The following is a 16713-nucleotide window of genomic DNA, read 5'->3' as shown; positions in this document are numbered from 1 at the left end:
TGTTTAATAAAAGGAATGGAAAACAGGAAGAAGTCAAAATTCTTATAGTAGTGATAAGCACAAAAAGGTAGTGCAAATTTCAGAAAGATGACAATAGTAAAGGTGTTGAGAAATTAGAGAAGCTATAATATTTCAGTGTAATAATTATTTTTATCTTGTGTGGTTGCACTGTTGAAGTTTTGTGCCTGTCACTGCTCCAAGCACTTGTCTTCCTCCTGCAGCCCCGTGAAGTGCCTTGGGAGCGGATGTTTCCTTTGCAGGCCCTGTGGGTGCGGACTCAGGGTCCTGCACCAGGGACCACTGTGAAGACCTGGTCTCTGGTCTATGATGCCCGTGGTCTAGTGGGCAACAGTTGAATGTGTTGATTTCAGCCAGTTCGCTATGATCAGTGCAAAGGATGAGAACAAAATATTTAAAACATGTAGAAAATGCTGGTGGTAATATCATCCAAGGCTGTCTCTAAAAAGTGAGATGTAGTGAGAGATTTTGTTTCTTTTTTTTTTTTTTTTTTTTTGAGACAGAGTCTCGCTTTGTCACCCAGGCTGGAGTGCAGTGGTGCAATCTTGGCTCACTGCAACCTCTGCCTCCCGGGTTCACGCCATTCTTCTGCCTCACCCTCCCGGAGTAGCTGGGACTACAGGCGCCGCCACCACGCCTGGCTAATTTTTTGTATTTTTAGTAGAGACAGGGTTTTACTGTGTTAGCCAGGATGGTCTCAATCTCCTGACCTCGTGATCCACCTGCCTCGGCCCTGCAAAGTGCTGGTATTACAGGTGTGAGCCACCGTGCCCAGCCAGATTTTGTTTCTTTTAAATAGAAGGGGCACAGGTGTGAACGTGTTATCTGCAGAAGATGTGGGTGGGGGGGCCGCGGCTCCTTTGTGTCCCGCAGACTCATCTCGCAGCCTCCCTCCCGCCTTGCGAAGGCCTCGAGATGAAGAGAGGTGCGGTGACCACAAGCCCGTGCAAGCCTTAGGGTTTAAATGGCTGATGTGTGAAGCCTCCGCATGGACAATGTTAGTTGGGAGGCAATTTTTATCATCTTCTGAATCGTGTAACCCTAAAAGACACAAAGCTGTAGCCACAACAGCTTAATGTGATCATCTGTTCAGACTGTTTTAAAATTCTAAGCCAAGATATTTTGTTTACCAAAAATTTAGTTTTGTACAAAAAGTAAATCAAGCCTTCTAAAAACGATTACCTAACTTCTATCCAGAAAGAGATTTTTGCTGGCATCAAGGGGTTTTGTGTGGTTCTGCTGCTTTTTAAAAATAAGCCTTTTCTATCAGATTGGTCTTTAAAAATCTGTTAATAGCAGTAGCTTTTTTTTTTTTTTTGAGACAGAGTCTCGCTCTTGTCCCCCAGGCTGGAGTGCAGTGGCATGATCTCAGCTCACTGTAACCTCCGCTTCCTGGGTTCAAGCGATTCTCCTGCCTCAGCCTCCCGAGTAGCTGGGACTACAGGCACCCGCCACCACACCCAGCTAATTTTTTGTATTTTTAGTAGAGATGGGGATTCACCATGTTGGTCACGCTGGTCGCGAACTCCTGACCTCAGGTGATCCACCCGCCTCAGCCTCCCAAAGTGCTGGGATTATAGGCTTGAGCCACCACTCCCAGCCTTTTGTATTTTTAATAGAGACGGGGTTTCACCATGTTGGCCAAGCTGGTTTTGAACTCCTGACCTCAGGTGATCCACCCTCCTCAACCTCCCAAAGTACTGGGATTACAGGCCTGAACCACCGCGGCCAGCTGCTTTTTTTTTTTTTTTTTTTTTTTAAGAAAAAATACCTTGTTTGGGGTGGGGTTGGGGGAATGACTTTTAGAAACGTATTTACATAGTTCATAGCTGGAACTGTATGTTGAAAATGGAGACCTTTAGAGGCTTGTGCAAGTTACTGAATTCGTGAAAAATGTCTCATTTTCCTTTCTTCTTTCCAGAGTTGTTACCTAGTCTCTTCAGGTAGTCGTGGCTACTCCTGTTCTGCCCTCAGGAGCCAGTATTTGTCTGCCGAGCCTGCCTTGGTCTCACAGTGAGGGCTCATTCTGGGCAGTGGCTTGGGTGGGTTTGCACACGTGGAACACACCACGTGACCAGAGGGGCCTGAGTCAGGCCTCCCGGAGTAGCTCAGAGAAGCTGTAAAGGTGAGAAGCGAAGGCTTCTCCGTGTGTTTCTGGGATGCATGAGGTTGGTGTGATTATCCAAGCCTGTCATCTTGTTTGCCATGTCATCTTTTTGTCATGAGGTTTTTCAATAATTATGTAAATAACAAGTAAGTTGTGGAAGTAAAAGGTGTTCTAAGTATTTGCTTTACAACATTTTTAATCTTAAAATGCTTCGGTGTTTGTTCTCAGAGATTTTAAAGTCTATTCTTAAAAATGTAAAGTGCCAGCCGGGCGCAGTGGCTCACGCCTGTAATCCCAGCATTTTGGGAGGCCAAGGCAGGTGAATCACGAGGTCAGGAGTTTGAGACCAGCCTGACCAACATGGTGAATCCCCGTCTCTACTAAAAATATAAAAATTAGCCAGGCATGGTGGTGGGCGCCTGTAATCCCAGCTACTCAGGAGGCTGAGGCAGGAGAATCACTTGAACCCAGGAGGTGGAGGTTACAGTGAGCTGAGATTGTGCCACTGCACTCCAGCCTGGGTAACAGAGCAAGAGTCCATCTCAAAAAAAGAAAAAGTAAAGTGCCAAAATAATTTGAGTTATTTCGGAAGTGTGTACAATGGTGACATTTTGACTTCGGATACTTTTCAGTTGCTGTAGACCTGTCTTCAATGCCTTTCCCCACACAGGCGACATTGACTACAGCACCGTGCTCCTTGGCATGCTGGTGACGCAGGACGTGCAGCTCGGGCTCTTCATGGCCGTCATGCCGACTCTCATACAGGCGGGTGCCAGTGCATCTTCTAGGTAAATGCTTTGTGTACACAATTTGTTTTTCTAGTTTAAAATCACTGTGCATAAAAATACTACTTAATACCTTTTCAAAAGAGATGTTGTGAGCTCAGATGGCTCAGGCTTCCGTGCACAGACCCTGGAGCGACACTGCCTTGTTCACGCCCTGGCTGTCTGTGCTTAGCAGCTCCTCACCACGGGCAGGCGACTCATCCTCACTGTTCCTCAGTCCTGTCTTCCATCAAGTAGGGGTAGCAGTAGTGCCCACCGATAGAGTAGTCAGGAGGAATGAATGAGTTCAGTTATAAACATGCTTAGAACAATGCCCAGAACATAGTAAGTGATGTGGAGGGAGGGGGGTGTCTGTATGCGTGTGTATGTGTGCATGGGGAGGGAGTATCTGTGTGTGTGTGTGTGTGTGTGTGTGTAGGGTATATCTGTGTGCTTACATGGTATGTGTGTGCGTGTATTCATGTATATCTGCATGTATGTGTGGTGTGCCTGTGTGGTGGGGGGCATGTGTCTGCATGTGTGGTGTGTGTGTGTCTTCTGTGGTATGTCTGGGGGGGTATCCACGTGTGCGTATGTGGGGTATATCTGTGTGTTTGCATGTGTCTGTGTGCATGTGTATCTGCATGCATGTGTGGTGTGTGTGTGTGTGAGATCTATCATTGTGTGGTTGTCATTGTCACTGTCATCATCATCACCACTTCCCCGGTCCTTCTTTTCATTCTCCCAATATCGTATTGCCAAACGTAAACTGCACCTGCTTGGGTTCGTATGGAGAGAGAAGCCAAATGGGAAGAATTAATTTATCCAGAAAGTTGTAGGTTGTGCCGCATATACAAATACATTCCAAGAATATCAGCCAGAAAATAAGGACAGTTGCAAAGTCTAGGGTGCCCTATGAAGCTTAAAGTGGGATGGGACTGTAAGCTTGAGTTTGTTTTAGGCCAATATACTATACTTTATGTATGTAAATATTGTGCTTTAGATCTAATCTCTTTATTGCACTTCTTACAGCAATGAGTACTGATAAAAAATTAGGAGACCGGCCGGGCGCGGTGGCTCAAGCCTGTAATCCCAGCACTTTGGGAGGCCGACGCGGGCGGATCACAAGGTCAGGAGATCGAGACCACAGTGAAACCCCGTCTCTACTAAAAATACAAAAAATTAGCCGGGCGCGGTGGCGGGCGCCTGTAGTCCCAGCTACTCAGGAGGCTGAGGCAGGAGAATGGCGGGAACCCGGGAAGCGGAGCTTGCAGTGAGCCGAGATCGCGCCACTGCACTCCAGCCTGGGCAACAGCGTGAGACTCCGTCTCAAAAAAAAAAAAAAAACAAAAACAAAAAATTAGGAGACCTTTTTGAAACTTCTTTTGGAACCAGATTGAAGTGCTAGGACCCGTCTCATGTACTTTATTTCTTCCTTTCCAACCTGCATGCTTTTGGGTTTCTTCCTGCATTATTGCACTGGCTGGAACGTCCAGTACTTTGTTGAAAAAGATTGTGTGAGAGGACATCTTTGCCTTGCTCTTGACCTCAGGGGGAAGCGTTCAGTCTCTCACCATTAGGTGTGATGTTAGCTGTAGGTTTATTGTAGACACTCTTTGTCAAGCTAAGGAAATTCCCATCTATTCCTAGTTTGCTGAGAGTTTTTATGATTAATGCATGGTGGATTCTGCCAGTTGCTTTTGCTAAACCAATTGATATTATTATGTAATTTTTCTTTTTTTGCTGGTTTTTTTTTTTTTTTTTTGAGATGGAATCTCGCTCTGTCGCTCAGGCTGGAGTACAGTGTCATGATCTCGGCTCACTGAAACCTCCGCCTCCTGAGTTCAAGCAATTCTCTTGCCTCAGCCTCCTGAGCAGCTGGGACTACAGGCGTGCGCCACCATGCCCAGCTAATTTTCATATTTTTAGTAGAGACGGGGTTTCACCATATTGGCCAGGCTGGTCTTGAACTCCTGACATTGTGATCTGCTCACCTTGGCCTCCCAAAGTGGTGGGATTACAGGCATGAGCCACTGCGCCCAGCATTCTTTTTTAGCTAGGTGACATGATGGATAACACTGATTTTTGAAAGTTGAACCAGCCTTGCATACCTGGGATAATTCCCAGTTGGTCTAGGTATATAATTATTTTTATACATTGCTGCCTTCAGTTTGCTAATTTATTGAGGATTTTGGGGTCTAAGTTCATGAGAGAGATCGGTGTGTAGTTTTCTCTCTCTTTTTTTTGATACTCTGGGTTTTGGTAATAAGAGTCATACTAGGTTCACAAAATGTTTTGGGAAGTGTTCCTTTCTTTTTGTTTTCTGGAAAACATTGTATAAAATTGATGTCAGTTCTTCCTTAATATTTGGTAGAATTCTGCAGTAAAACCCTCTGGGTCATGAGATTTCCTTTTGGGGAGTTTTCTTACCAATTTATTTTGCTTAATAGTCCCAGTAGATATTCAGAATATCTACTTCATATTGCTTAGTTCTGGTAGCTTAGCTTTTTGAGGAATCATTCCATTCTGTCTCAGTTGTCAGATTTCTATGTGTAGAGTTTTTGTGTCGTATTCCTTTACCATTCTTTTCATGTCCACAGAGTCTGTGGTGATATCCCCCGTTTCATTGCTTATGTTGATAACTTGCATCTTCTTTGTCTAGGGATTTGGCAATTGTATTAATCTTTCCAAAGAATTGGTTCCTTGTTTTACTGATTTTCTTTATTTCGTTGTTTTCAGTTTCATTAGTTTTACCCTCACCTTCCTTCCTTCTCGCGTTGGGTTTATTTTACTCTTTTTCTAGGTTCTTAGGGTATTAACTTAGATTATTGATTTTAAACTGCTCATCTTTTCTACTGTAAGCATTTAGTGCTGTAAATTTCCCTCTCAGCACTGTTTTAGCTGCATTGCATATTTTGATATGTTGTATTTTTATTTTCATTTTGTTCAATGAGTTTTAAAATTTTCGTTTGATACTTCTTTGACTCAGGGATTGTTTAGAAGTGTTGCTTAATTTCCAAACATCTGTAGATTTTCCTGATGTCTTTCTGTTACTGATTTGTAGTTTGATTCCACTGTGGCCTGAGAATATTTTGTATGATTTCTGTTCTTTTACATTTGTTGAGGTTTGTTTTATGGCCAGTGACAACTGTCTGTGGTAAATGCTCCAAAGTCACTTGGGAGGAAAAAAAAGTATATTCTGTTATTGCTGAGTGGAGTTTTGTAAATATATGTCAGTTAATTGCACTATTCCGTGTTCTTGCTGTAGTTGTAACAACTGTCGAGGGAGATGGTGTTGAAGTCCCCTGTTATAGTTGGGTATTTGTCTGTTTCTCCTTTGAGTTCTGTCAGCTTTTGCTCTATGTATTTTGGGGCTCTTTTGTTTGGTACGTACATATTTAGGATCATTTTGTCTTCCTGGTGAATTGATCTTGTTATCATTATGTAATATTTCTTTTTGTTGTTGTTTTTCGAGACATAGTCTCGCTCTGTTGCCCAGGCTGGAATGCAGTGGCGTGACCTCGGCTCTCCACCTCCTGGGTTCTAGTGATTCTCATGCCTCAGCCTCCTGAGTAGTGGGATTACAGGCATGTGCCACCACACCTGGCTAATTTTTGTATTTTTTAGTAGAGACAAGGTTTTGCCATGTTGGCCAGGCTAGTCTCGAACTCCTGGCCTCAAGTGATCTTCCTGCCTCGGCCTCCCAAAGTGCTGGGATTACAGGTGTGAGCCACTGTGCCTGGCCATATTTCTTTTTTTTTTTTGAGGCAGAGTCTCGCTCTGTGGCCCAGGCTGGAGTGCCGTGGCCGGATCTCAGCTCACTGCAAGCTCTGCCTCCCGGGTCTACGCCATTCTCCTGCCTCAGCCTCCCGAGTAGCTGGGATTACAGGCGCCCACCACCTCGCCCGGCTAGTTTTTTGTATTTTTTTAGTAGAGATGGGGTTTCACCAGGTTAGCCAGGATGGTCTCGATCTCCTGACCTCGTGATCCGCCCGTCTCGGCCTCCCAAAGTGCTGGGATTACAGGCTTGAGCCACCGCGCCCGGCCGCCTGGCCATATTTCTTTTATTGCTAGTAATTTTCCTTGCCTTGTAATTCACTTTATCTGATATTAATGTAATATTAATTTTTTTTTTTGGTCAATGTCTGCAGTGGTGTGTCCTTTTCATACTTTTCCTTTCAACCTACTTACGCTCTTGTACTGAAGGGAGTTTCTTGTAGAGAACATATTGTTGGATGACTTTTTGTAATCCACTCAGCCAGTCTCTGTATTTGAATTGGTATGTTTAGACCATTTATAGATCAGGTAAATATTGATACGTTGCAACTTCAGTGAGCGTTTTATTTGTTCTGTCTCTTGTTATTTTACATCTTCTCTGTGGGTTGCTGCATGTTTTCGGGGGTTCCATTTCGACCCATTTACAATGTTTTGAGTGTGTTGCTGTGTGTGGTTTTCTTGGTTGCTCTGGGTGTTGCAGTGGACACATGTAACTTACCGCCGTTTGCTGGGATCCACATTTTACCACCTCATGTGAAATGTAGAAGCCTTATTTCCACTGAGCTGCCTCCCCTGCCCACATGTTAAATAGTCACGCACTACGTAATGACGTTTTGGTCAGTGACGGGCCACCTGTACAGCAGCGGTCCTGTGGGATTCTATGGACCTGAATGATTCCTGCTGCCTAGTGACGTTGCGGCCATGGTGATGTCGCAGGGCGGTGTCATGCCCCCGTGCTTGTGGTGATGCTGGCATGAACAAACCTGCTGCACTGCCAATCATAGAAAAGTCTCATACACCCAATTAGGTATGCAATGGAATACTTGATAACGGTAACAAATCACTGTTACTGGTTTATGTATTTTCCATACTCTACTTTTTGTCATTAACTTAGAGTGTACTCCTTCTACTTATAAAGAAAAAAGTTAACTGTCAAACAGCCTCAGGCAGGTTCTTCAGGAACTATTCTAGAACAAGCCATTGTCATCATTGGAGACAACAGCTCTGTGCCCGTTATTCCCCTGAAGACCTTGCAGTGGGAAAGATGTGGATGTGGACGACAGCGACACTGATGGTCCTGACCCTGGGTGGGTTTAGGCTAATGTGTGTTTGTGTCTTAGTTTTTAACAAAAAAGTTTAAAAAGTTAAAAAAAATTACAATAGAAAAAAACTTATAGAATAAGATAAAAAGAAAGAAAATATTTTTTGTATAGCCGTACAGTGTTTCCGTGTTGTGTCATTACAAGGGCCAAAAAGTTTTTAAAAGCCTTAAAATTTATAAAGTTAAAAAGTTACAGTAAGTTAAGGTTAATGCTGAAGAAAGAAAAATATTTTTAATAAACTCAGTGCCGTTGGCCAGGTGTGGTGGCTCACACCTGTAATCCTAGCCTTTGGGAGGCCAAGGCAGGAGGATTGCTTGAGCTTAGGAGTTCAAGACCAGCCTGGGCAACATAGAAAGACCTCGTCTGTACCAAAAAAAAAAAAAAAATAGCCAGGCGTGGTGGCGCACACCGTTAGTCCCAGCTACTCTGGAGGCTAAGGCTGTAGGATTGCTTGAGCCTGGGAGATAAAGTCTGCAGTGAGCTGTGGTCATACCGCTGCGCACCAGCCTGGACAGCAGAGTGAGACACTGTCTCAGATTAGTGTAGCCCGAGTGGACAGTGTCTGTGGCGTCTGCAGTGGTGCACAGGGTCAAGGCTTTCACATTCACTCACCCTCACTCCCTGACTCAGAGCAACTTTCAGTCCTGCAAGCGACCTATATGGGTGTGCCATTTTTATCTTTTATGCTATACTTTTAGTGTATATTTTCTGTGTTTAGATATGCAGATACTTCTCATTGTGTTACAGTTGGCTGCAGTCACATGCTGTGCAGGTGTGTGGCCCAGGAGCAGGAGGCTGTGCCGGGTGGCCTGGGTGGGTCTGGGTTTGTGTAAGTGCACTCTGGGATGTTTGCACAACCATGAAATTGCCTCATGATGCTTCTCAGAATGTATCCCCGTTGTGAAGTGACACATGACTGTATAATTGTTGTCTTTTCTCTGCTTTTATTGAATACCACATCAGATGGTGTTGTAATTTTTGCTGCAGACATCAAATACGGTTTTGAAAACTCAGGAGGAAAAGGATAATCTCTTCTTCTCACACCTATTTTTGATGTTGTTTTCCTTCTGATGTTCCAAGCTATCTTCTGTAATCATTTCCTCTCTGTGTGGAGAACTTTCTTTGGTCATTCTTTCATAGTTAATCTGCTGGCCACAAATTCTCTAAGTATTTCTTCATCTGGGAATGGCCTTTGTCCCCGCGTCACTCCGAGGGCATCTCGCGGGATGTGGATTTCCAGGTGGTGTCTCCCTTCGTCCCGTGCCTGGGAAGCACGTGTCCCTGCTCCCGGCTTCTGTGTTCTAGCTGTGAAACCTGCTGCCATTTAGGCTTGTGCTCGTCTCGAAGGAATGAGGGGTTTCTCTCTGGCAGCTTTCGAGGTTTTTTCTCTGTCTTTAGTTTTCAGAAATTGTACTACTGTGCATCCCAGAGCCGACTTCTCTGGGTTTGTTCTGTTTGGATTCACTCGGCTTCTCGTATCTGTGGGTTTATGTCTTTTGGCTAACAAGAAGTTTTCAGCCGTTATTTCCTCACACCCTTTTTCAGTCCACTTGCTGTCTCCTGCAATTGCAGAAACTTAGAAATCTGCTCTTTTGTTAGGGGCCTGCGGGTCCCTGAGGCCTTGCCCGTCCTCAGTCCGTTTCTCTGTGTTCAGGCAGATGAATTCTGTCTGTCTTTGGGGTCACTGATTCTGCCCTCTCTCATCTCCACTCTGCCGCTTAGCCCATCCCCAGAGATTTTTGTGATGACTGTATTGTTTTAGTTGTATAATTTCCACTTGCTTCTTTTATGTAGCCTGTATTTCTTTGCTGAGGTTTTCTATTTTTTATTTGTTTACAGAGAGTGTTTGTGGCTTTTTGAAGCGTTTTAATCATGGCTGCTTTAGCACCCTCATCAGATAACTCCAGCATCCGTTCGTCTCGATGTGAAGTCTGGTGCTTGTCTTTTCTCCTTCAAGTTGTGATTTTCCCGATTTTTAATATGCTGAGTGACTTTTCGTTGTATCCTGGGTGGTTCGTGTGTTTATTAGGAGGCTTTAAACCAGTGGCTCCCCTGCGGAGGGTGGTGTGAGGCCTGGCCACGGGGTTCTGCTTCCTGCCAGGCCCCCAGCCCCACCCCTGCCCGAATGGCTGACAAGGGCTTCCTCATGGCAGACGGTGGGGTGGAAAAATTTTTTAGTATTTGCCTTTTGCCAGATCTTACGTTAAGTCTTCCCTGCTGTCGGTAGCTCAGCCAGGCAGGCAGGAAAGTAGAAGGAATGAATGGCTTTTTACGTGGATTTTCCAGAGGTTCAGCCCAGGCTAGAGCCCCAGCTTGGCTGTGCTCTGGCCGTGCAAGCCTTGGCAGCTTTCTGTAAATTGGGGAGGACGTGGGAACAGTGCCTGCCTGGTGGACCATGGGAAGACTGAAAGAGACAACCAGGCAGGGCGCTCAGTGCAGCTGCTGGTGGAAGCAGTGGTTAAAGTTCACTCGCTAAGAGGGTCCTTATGATTGCCATTTTCCTTTGATCCACATGTCTTTAAGTATCGGAAAAATAACACTTTTAGTCCCAACCCCCAAATCGGAATCAGTTCTTATTCCTTCTGGCTACAATCTTCAACATAAGTGAAGGACAATTTGGACAACAGAAAGAAGAGTTGTCATGCTGGCGGGAGATGACTTGACTTCTATTTAAGAGGTCTGAGCGTTTTTCATGCACAATCAATTATTCTCAGCGGAGGGCGGACTCTCCATACTAAACAGGCAGAGCCCTGGCAGAGACTGCAGGGCACTTATAAAACTCAAATACCATGTTGATCTCACTGCCACTTTCTTTCCAGTTACACACAGGTCTAAAACGTTGGCATAGATACTGTCTTAATCAGAAAACTTTTAAAGCTTTTTTTTTTTATTTTTCCAATTCAGAAAATTAATGCAGTACAGGTATTGATCCCACTGAAATTGTTCTAATTCAGTCATGACGCTTCATGTTTACAAAGAGTTAATGACTTGGAAAAGTACTCTGTTATACTGTTAAACTTAAGAAACAGAATTAGGCCAGGCGCGGTGGCTCACACCTGTAATCCCAGCACTTTGGGAGGCCAAGGGGGCGCGGATCATGAGGTCAAGAGATTGAGATCACTCTGACTAACACGGTGAAACCCCATCTCCACTAAAAATACAAAAAACTAGCTGGGCATGGTGGCACGTGCCTGTATTCCCCGCTACTCGGGAGGCTGAGGCAGGAGACTCACTTGAACCCAGGAGGCAGAGGTTGCAGTGAGCCGAGATCACGCCACTGCACTCCAGCCTGGGCGACAGAGCAAGACTCCATCTCAAAAAAAAAAAAAAAAAAAGAAAGAAAGAAAAGAAACAGAATCAGAATTATCGACCACAGTCCTCATGATGCTAACACAGAGCTCCTGTCTGACCCAGCTATTCACTTCTCGGTAGTTATCCAAAAGAAAGAAAAACATACATCCACATAAAGACTGGTCCACGGTGGTGATGGGGGTACAACAGTGTGAATCCATGTGATAACACAGAGTTACGCACTCAGAAATGGTTAACTTGGTACATTTTATGGTATGAGAATTTCACCACAATGAAAAACTTGTACATGAATGTTCAAGCAGCATTATTAGTATAGTTAAAAAGTATTAAGAACTCAAATGTCAGTTAGATAACAGGTGGATATAAAAAACATACTATATTCAAACAAAGGAATATTATTCAGCCATAACATAGAATGAACATTTGTAGGGTCCAGCCCCACAGGGTCAGTGGGCTTTTCTCCCTGTGTGCAGAGACGAGAGATTGTAGAAATAAAGACACAAGACAAAGAGATAAAAGAGAAGACGCGGAGACCGGTAGTGGCCCCGAATGCCTGGCTGCGCTGTTATTTATTGGATACAAAGCAAAAGGGCAGCGTAAGGAGTGTGAGCCATCTCCAATGATTGACAAGGTTGCGTGAGTCACGTGTCCATTGGACAAGGGGCCCTTCCCTGTTTGGCCACCGAGGCGGAGAGACAGAGAGAGAGAGAGGACACAGCCTACGCCATTATTTCTTCATATCAGAGGTTTTTAGTACTTTCACTAACTTTGCTACTGCTATCTAGAAGGCAGAGCCAGGTGTACAGGATGGAACATGAAGGCGGACCAGGAGTGTGACCACTGAAGCACAGCATCTCAGGGAGACGGTTAGGCCTCCGGATAACTGCCGGTGGGCCTGACAACCACGAGAGGTGGAGGAGCAGAGTCTTCTCTGAACTCCTCCAGGGAAAGGGGGACTCCCTTTCCGGGTCTGCTGAGTAGAGGGTGTTTTTCCTTGACACTGACGCTACCTCTAGACCACGGTCCACTTGGCAATGGGCGTCTTCCCCGACGCTGGCATTACCGCTAGACCAGGGAGCCCTCTGGTGGCCCTGCCCAGGCATAGCAGAAGGCTCACACTCCTGTCTTCTGGTCGCTTCTCACTATGTCCCCTCAGCCCCTATCTCTATATGGCCTGGTTTTTCCTAGGTTATGATTGTAGAGTGAGGATTATTATAATATTGGAATAAAGAGTAATTGCTACAAACTAATGATTAATGACATTCATATATAATTCTATGATCTATATCTAGTATAAGTATTCTTATTTTATATGTTTTATTACACTGGAACAGCTCGTGCCCTCAGTCTCTTGCCTCGGCACCTGGGTGGCTTGCCGCCCAGAAACATCGATTCATCCTGTAGCACAGATGAACCTTGAAAACACGATGCTTGTGAAAGAACTGGACAAAAAGGCCACACTCTGTGTGATTCCATTCATACCAACGTCCAAACTAGGCCAGTCTGTACAGAGAGAATGAATTACTGGTTGCCAGAGGCTGGGGAGGTTGGGGGAGATGGGGAGCGAGTGCTAATGGGTACAGGGTTTCTTTTTGGGGTGATGAAAGTATTCTAACATGGATTGTGGTAATAGTTGTGTAACTTTTTGAATATGCTGGAAACCATTGAATTGAATACTTTTAAATGGGTAAGTTGTACGGTAAGTGAATTATATATCATAACTGTTAAAAATATATATGATATTGGCTGGGCACGGTGACTGACGCCTGTAATCCCAGCACTTTGGGAGGCTAAGACAGGCGGATCACGAGGTCAGGAGATCGAGACCATCCTGGCCAGCATAGTGAAACCCCATCTCTACTAAAAGCACAAAAAAATTAGCCGGGCGTGGTGGCGGGCGCCTATAGTCCCAGCTACTAGGGAGGCTGAGGCAGGAGAATGGCGTGAGCCCAGGAGGCGGAGCTTGCAGTGAGCTGAGATTGGGCCACTGTACTCCAGAGCCTGGGTGACAGAGCAAGACTCCGTCTCAAGAAATATATATATATCTATATATATATTTTTTAATTATTTTAATTAGACATAGAAGAACATGAATAGACTAGAAATATATATACATATGTTTTATATATATATATAAAACAAGGTGTTAATGATTTTCTACTAGTAGACTAGTAGATCTGTAGTAAGTTTTTTCTACTATATATACTTTTCTGTAATTTGGGAAAACCTCCCTTTCAATTTTAATAACCAGGGAAAATTTATATTTAAAATATCAAAGAAAGAAAATTAGTTGCAATGTGATAAACTCTGCTTTCTTATTAGGCTTTATTCAGAATTAACCTTGATCATTCCTAGAGGAAAGAACTCTTTCCCTCATAATATTTCACAGGTAATTCGACTTGAGTAAAGCAGGAAACACCCACCCTCACACCAAAGAAGGCTGATGGCACTGCCCACCCATCAGACTGGGCACCATTAGAAGCTGGGTGGGGCCCAGGTTGGGAAGTGGGGTGCCTTGGGTGTCATTGTTGGGATGGGAATTGGAGCAACCTCCTGGCAGCCCACCAGACAGCACCTGTCACAGTGGGAGGTGCCCGTCTCCCTTAGTGAGCACCCACTGCCACCATCAATAGACCCACAGGCCCCTTGGCCACCGCAGTGCATAAGAACCAGGATGGCCATGGAGTCCGTGTGAGAACCGGGACAGCCCTTGCATCTGGCTGAGCAAATTCTGGTGCACCCCGTGAGGGAGCCCTTCCTCACCTGTCAGCGGATCAGCTGTGCTGATGGGAAGCTCGTCCAAACACGCTGAGAGGAGGCAGCCAGAACAGTCATGGCCACGGCACGCCCCACATGTGCAGATCAAGAGCAGCACACACGTGTGGACCTGCAGGTGGCATGGCGGTGAGCCGGAATCCTGAGAAACTTGTGACGGTGATCGTCTTTCAAATAGGTCAGAGTTGAGTGCACTGTGGCTTCTGATTGGCGTCTTTCTGAGCCCTCATCACTGCATTTCATGGACACTGTGGGAGTCTTTGGGGAATGAGACCTAAATCCAAACCCTGGGGACAGTGGCTGTGGAGAGCTTGTGTGGCTGTTAGGGGCTTGGCCCTGGAGCCAGACACCTGGGTCGTCCCCAGCTCTGCTCTGGGCATGTGGCCTGGAGCAGATCACCTGGTATCTGCCCCGTTCTCATCTGTGACGTGGCAGTGGGGGTCGGACAGTTCTCAGCGGGCTGCCATAACAGGTGGCACACAGTGCTCTAGGGGCCCAGGATGCAAGGGTGAGCTCAGCAGAGGACGTTCCCCATGTGGGGAGCTGCTCTTGTGTTTCAGAGAGAGAATGAGTGAATGATGAACAAATGAGTGGTAGACAAGACGTCTGCAGCAGGGAACCACCCTGCGAATGATTCAGACGGGGCAGTGAGCTGGTGAGCAACAGTGAGCTCCAGACTGGTGCAGGCTCTGCCTTGGAGACGGGGCTGGAATTTGAGGAATGCAGCTGAGCCTGTGGAGAGAAGAGTCTAGGGTAGGGACCTTCCAGGCAGCGGGCTCTGCGGCTTGTGTGGGTGGGCTGCTCGGTGGCCTGGGGCAGTGGAAGGGCATGGCAGGGCAGAGAAGCCTGGATTCCATCCCAGCGTCCAGGAGCTGATGGAGGATCCTGATGAGCTGTCTGGGCCTCTGTGTGGAGAGCAGATGGGTCAGGAGGAGGCCACTGGAGCTGCAGGGGAAGGGGTGGCGTTCCAGACAGGGACCATGGTGCTGGGCCCAGGGCCAGATGTGGGCCCGGCAGTGTGACGAAGCTGTCAGGAGTGCAGCAGGCCTGGACTGCTTGGCTGAGTCCGTCTCCGTTCCTGCCAGGGCTGCAGAAAGGGGCCTCCTTCCGAGTCGCAGACGTGGGCGCAGCGGGCTCTGAAGGACGCTGCCTCACATTTGCTTCTGTGGCTGCTGTTGATCCCTTCATTCCATCCTTCTGCTTCAAGCTGAGCTCTGCTCTGATTCCCCCAAGGAATCGTGGCAGTTTGAGATTTGAGTTTCCGGCACTTCTGCTTTAAGCCAGGCTGCAGAGGCTGACACCCTTGGGAATCATAGGTTTCTTCCACCGAGGAAACTTTCACCAGAATTGTGGCCTGAGTGGTGGAAGGCTAAGGTTAAATACAGGTATATTTGTAAAGACCTCAGATAGTGGAAGTCCGTTGGCTGAGATGGTGATCTATTCTGATATCCGGGTAGCATATTATAAACGGAACATAGCAAAGAATTACTTTCTACAGACACAGACTTCAGTGGCTGTATCAGGAGTGCCTTGATGATGGTCGCTAGAGTTCGTCCATCAGGAGACTGCGGTGGGGCACGGAGAGCAACCACTGCCTGACGGAGACTTTCGCATGCGTCTGAGGCCTGACGAGGAATTTTATCATCAGGCATCAGCTGAGATAGGAACGCCGTCAGTCAAGAATTTTCACATCCTAGAATACGTATTCACCCCAAAGTATTGACTGCAAACCAATCCAGCTTCTACCTTTGGCTCAACATAACTTAATTTCTGAGATGAGTATGATTCATAGGGTGTTTTTGTATTTGAAAATAAAGATGTATGTGATTCAGGTAATTTATTTTGTAGCATGTTAAAGAAAAAAAGTGAAAGGTTATTTCGTTGAGTTTTAGAAAACTGTGTTTTGGAAGTGAAATCACATGTCGCTTCTTTTTTCTTTCCTAGCATTGTCATGGAAGTTCTGCGAATCCTGGTTTTGATTGGTCAGATTCTTTTTTCGCTAGTGGCGGTTTTTCTTTTATGTCTTGTTATAAAGAAGTATCTCATTGGACCCTATTATCGGAAGCTGCACATGGAAAGCAAGGGGAACAAAGAAATCCTGATCTTGGGAATATCTGCCTTTATCTTCTTAATGTTAACGGTAATTCTCAAACTGTGTTATTTATGAAATCTGATATCTCTTTCACTGAAATCTTGTGATCCATTCTTTACCTTTTCATTTTAATAATGGTTAAAAATATTTGAAACATTTACTAGTATTTTTTATTTTATACACATTTTCTTATACTACCCATCAATATGTAATACAATGAGCTAAACCCGTTTAACTGGCTTGACTCATACTCTTAAGCACTTTGCTAAAATACTGTTTGTGAGTATTATATTAAATCTGTGGGCCAGGTGTAGTGACTGACACCTGTAATCCTAGCATTTGGGGAAGCCAAGGCAGGAGAATCGCTTGAGCTCAGAAGTTTGAGAACAGCCAGGACAACATAGTGAGAACCCCTCCTCTACAAAAAATAGAAAAATTAGCCGGGCATGGTTGTGCTCACTTATAGTACCAGCTGCTGGAGAGACTGAGCTGGGAGGATGGCTTGAGCCCAGGAGGTCAAGGCTGCAGGGAGCTGTGATCGCACCA

General features: G+C 45.5%; 1 protein-coding gene across 3 annotated transcripts in view; it reads left to right on the top strand.

Moving 5' to 3' along the window:
* LOC105485248 (transmembrane and coiled-coil domains 3) overlaps positions 1-16713 on the top strand; it is a 60102-nt gene that overhangs the window by 28566 nt on the left and 14823 nt on the right. For all 3 annotated transcript variants that reach the window (XM_011747491.3, XM_011747489.3, XM_011747490.3), the window contains 2 exons: positions 2796-2913; positions 16020-16215. In XM_011747491.3, coding sequence (XP_011745793.2) covers positions 2796-2913; positions 16020-16215 — 314 coding nt within the window. The remainder of the gene's footprint in view (positions 1-2795; positions 2914-16019; positions 16216-16713) is intronic.

The sequence above is a fragment of the Macaca nemestrina genome, chromosome 16, assembly GCF_043159975.1.
Source record: "Macaca nemestrina isolate mMacNem1 chromosome 16, mMacNem.hap1, whole genome shotgun sequence".
Lineage (NCBI taxonomy): Eukaryota > Metazoa > Chordata > Mammalia > Primates > Cercopithecidae > Macaca > Macaca nemestrina.
The sequence above is the reverse complement of the archived record's forward strand: the minus strand, read 5'-3'. Positions and strand labels throughout refer to the sequence as shown.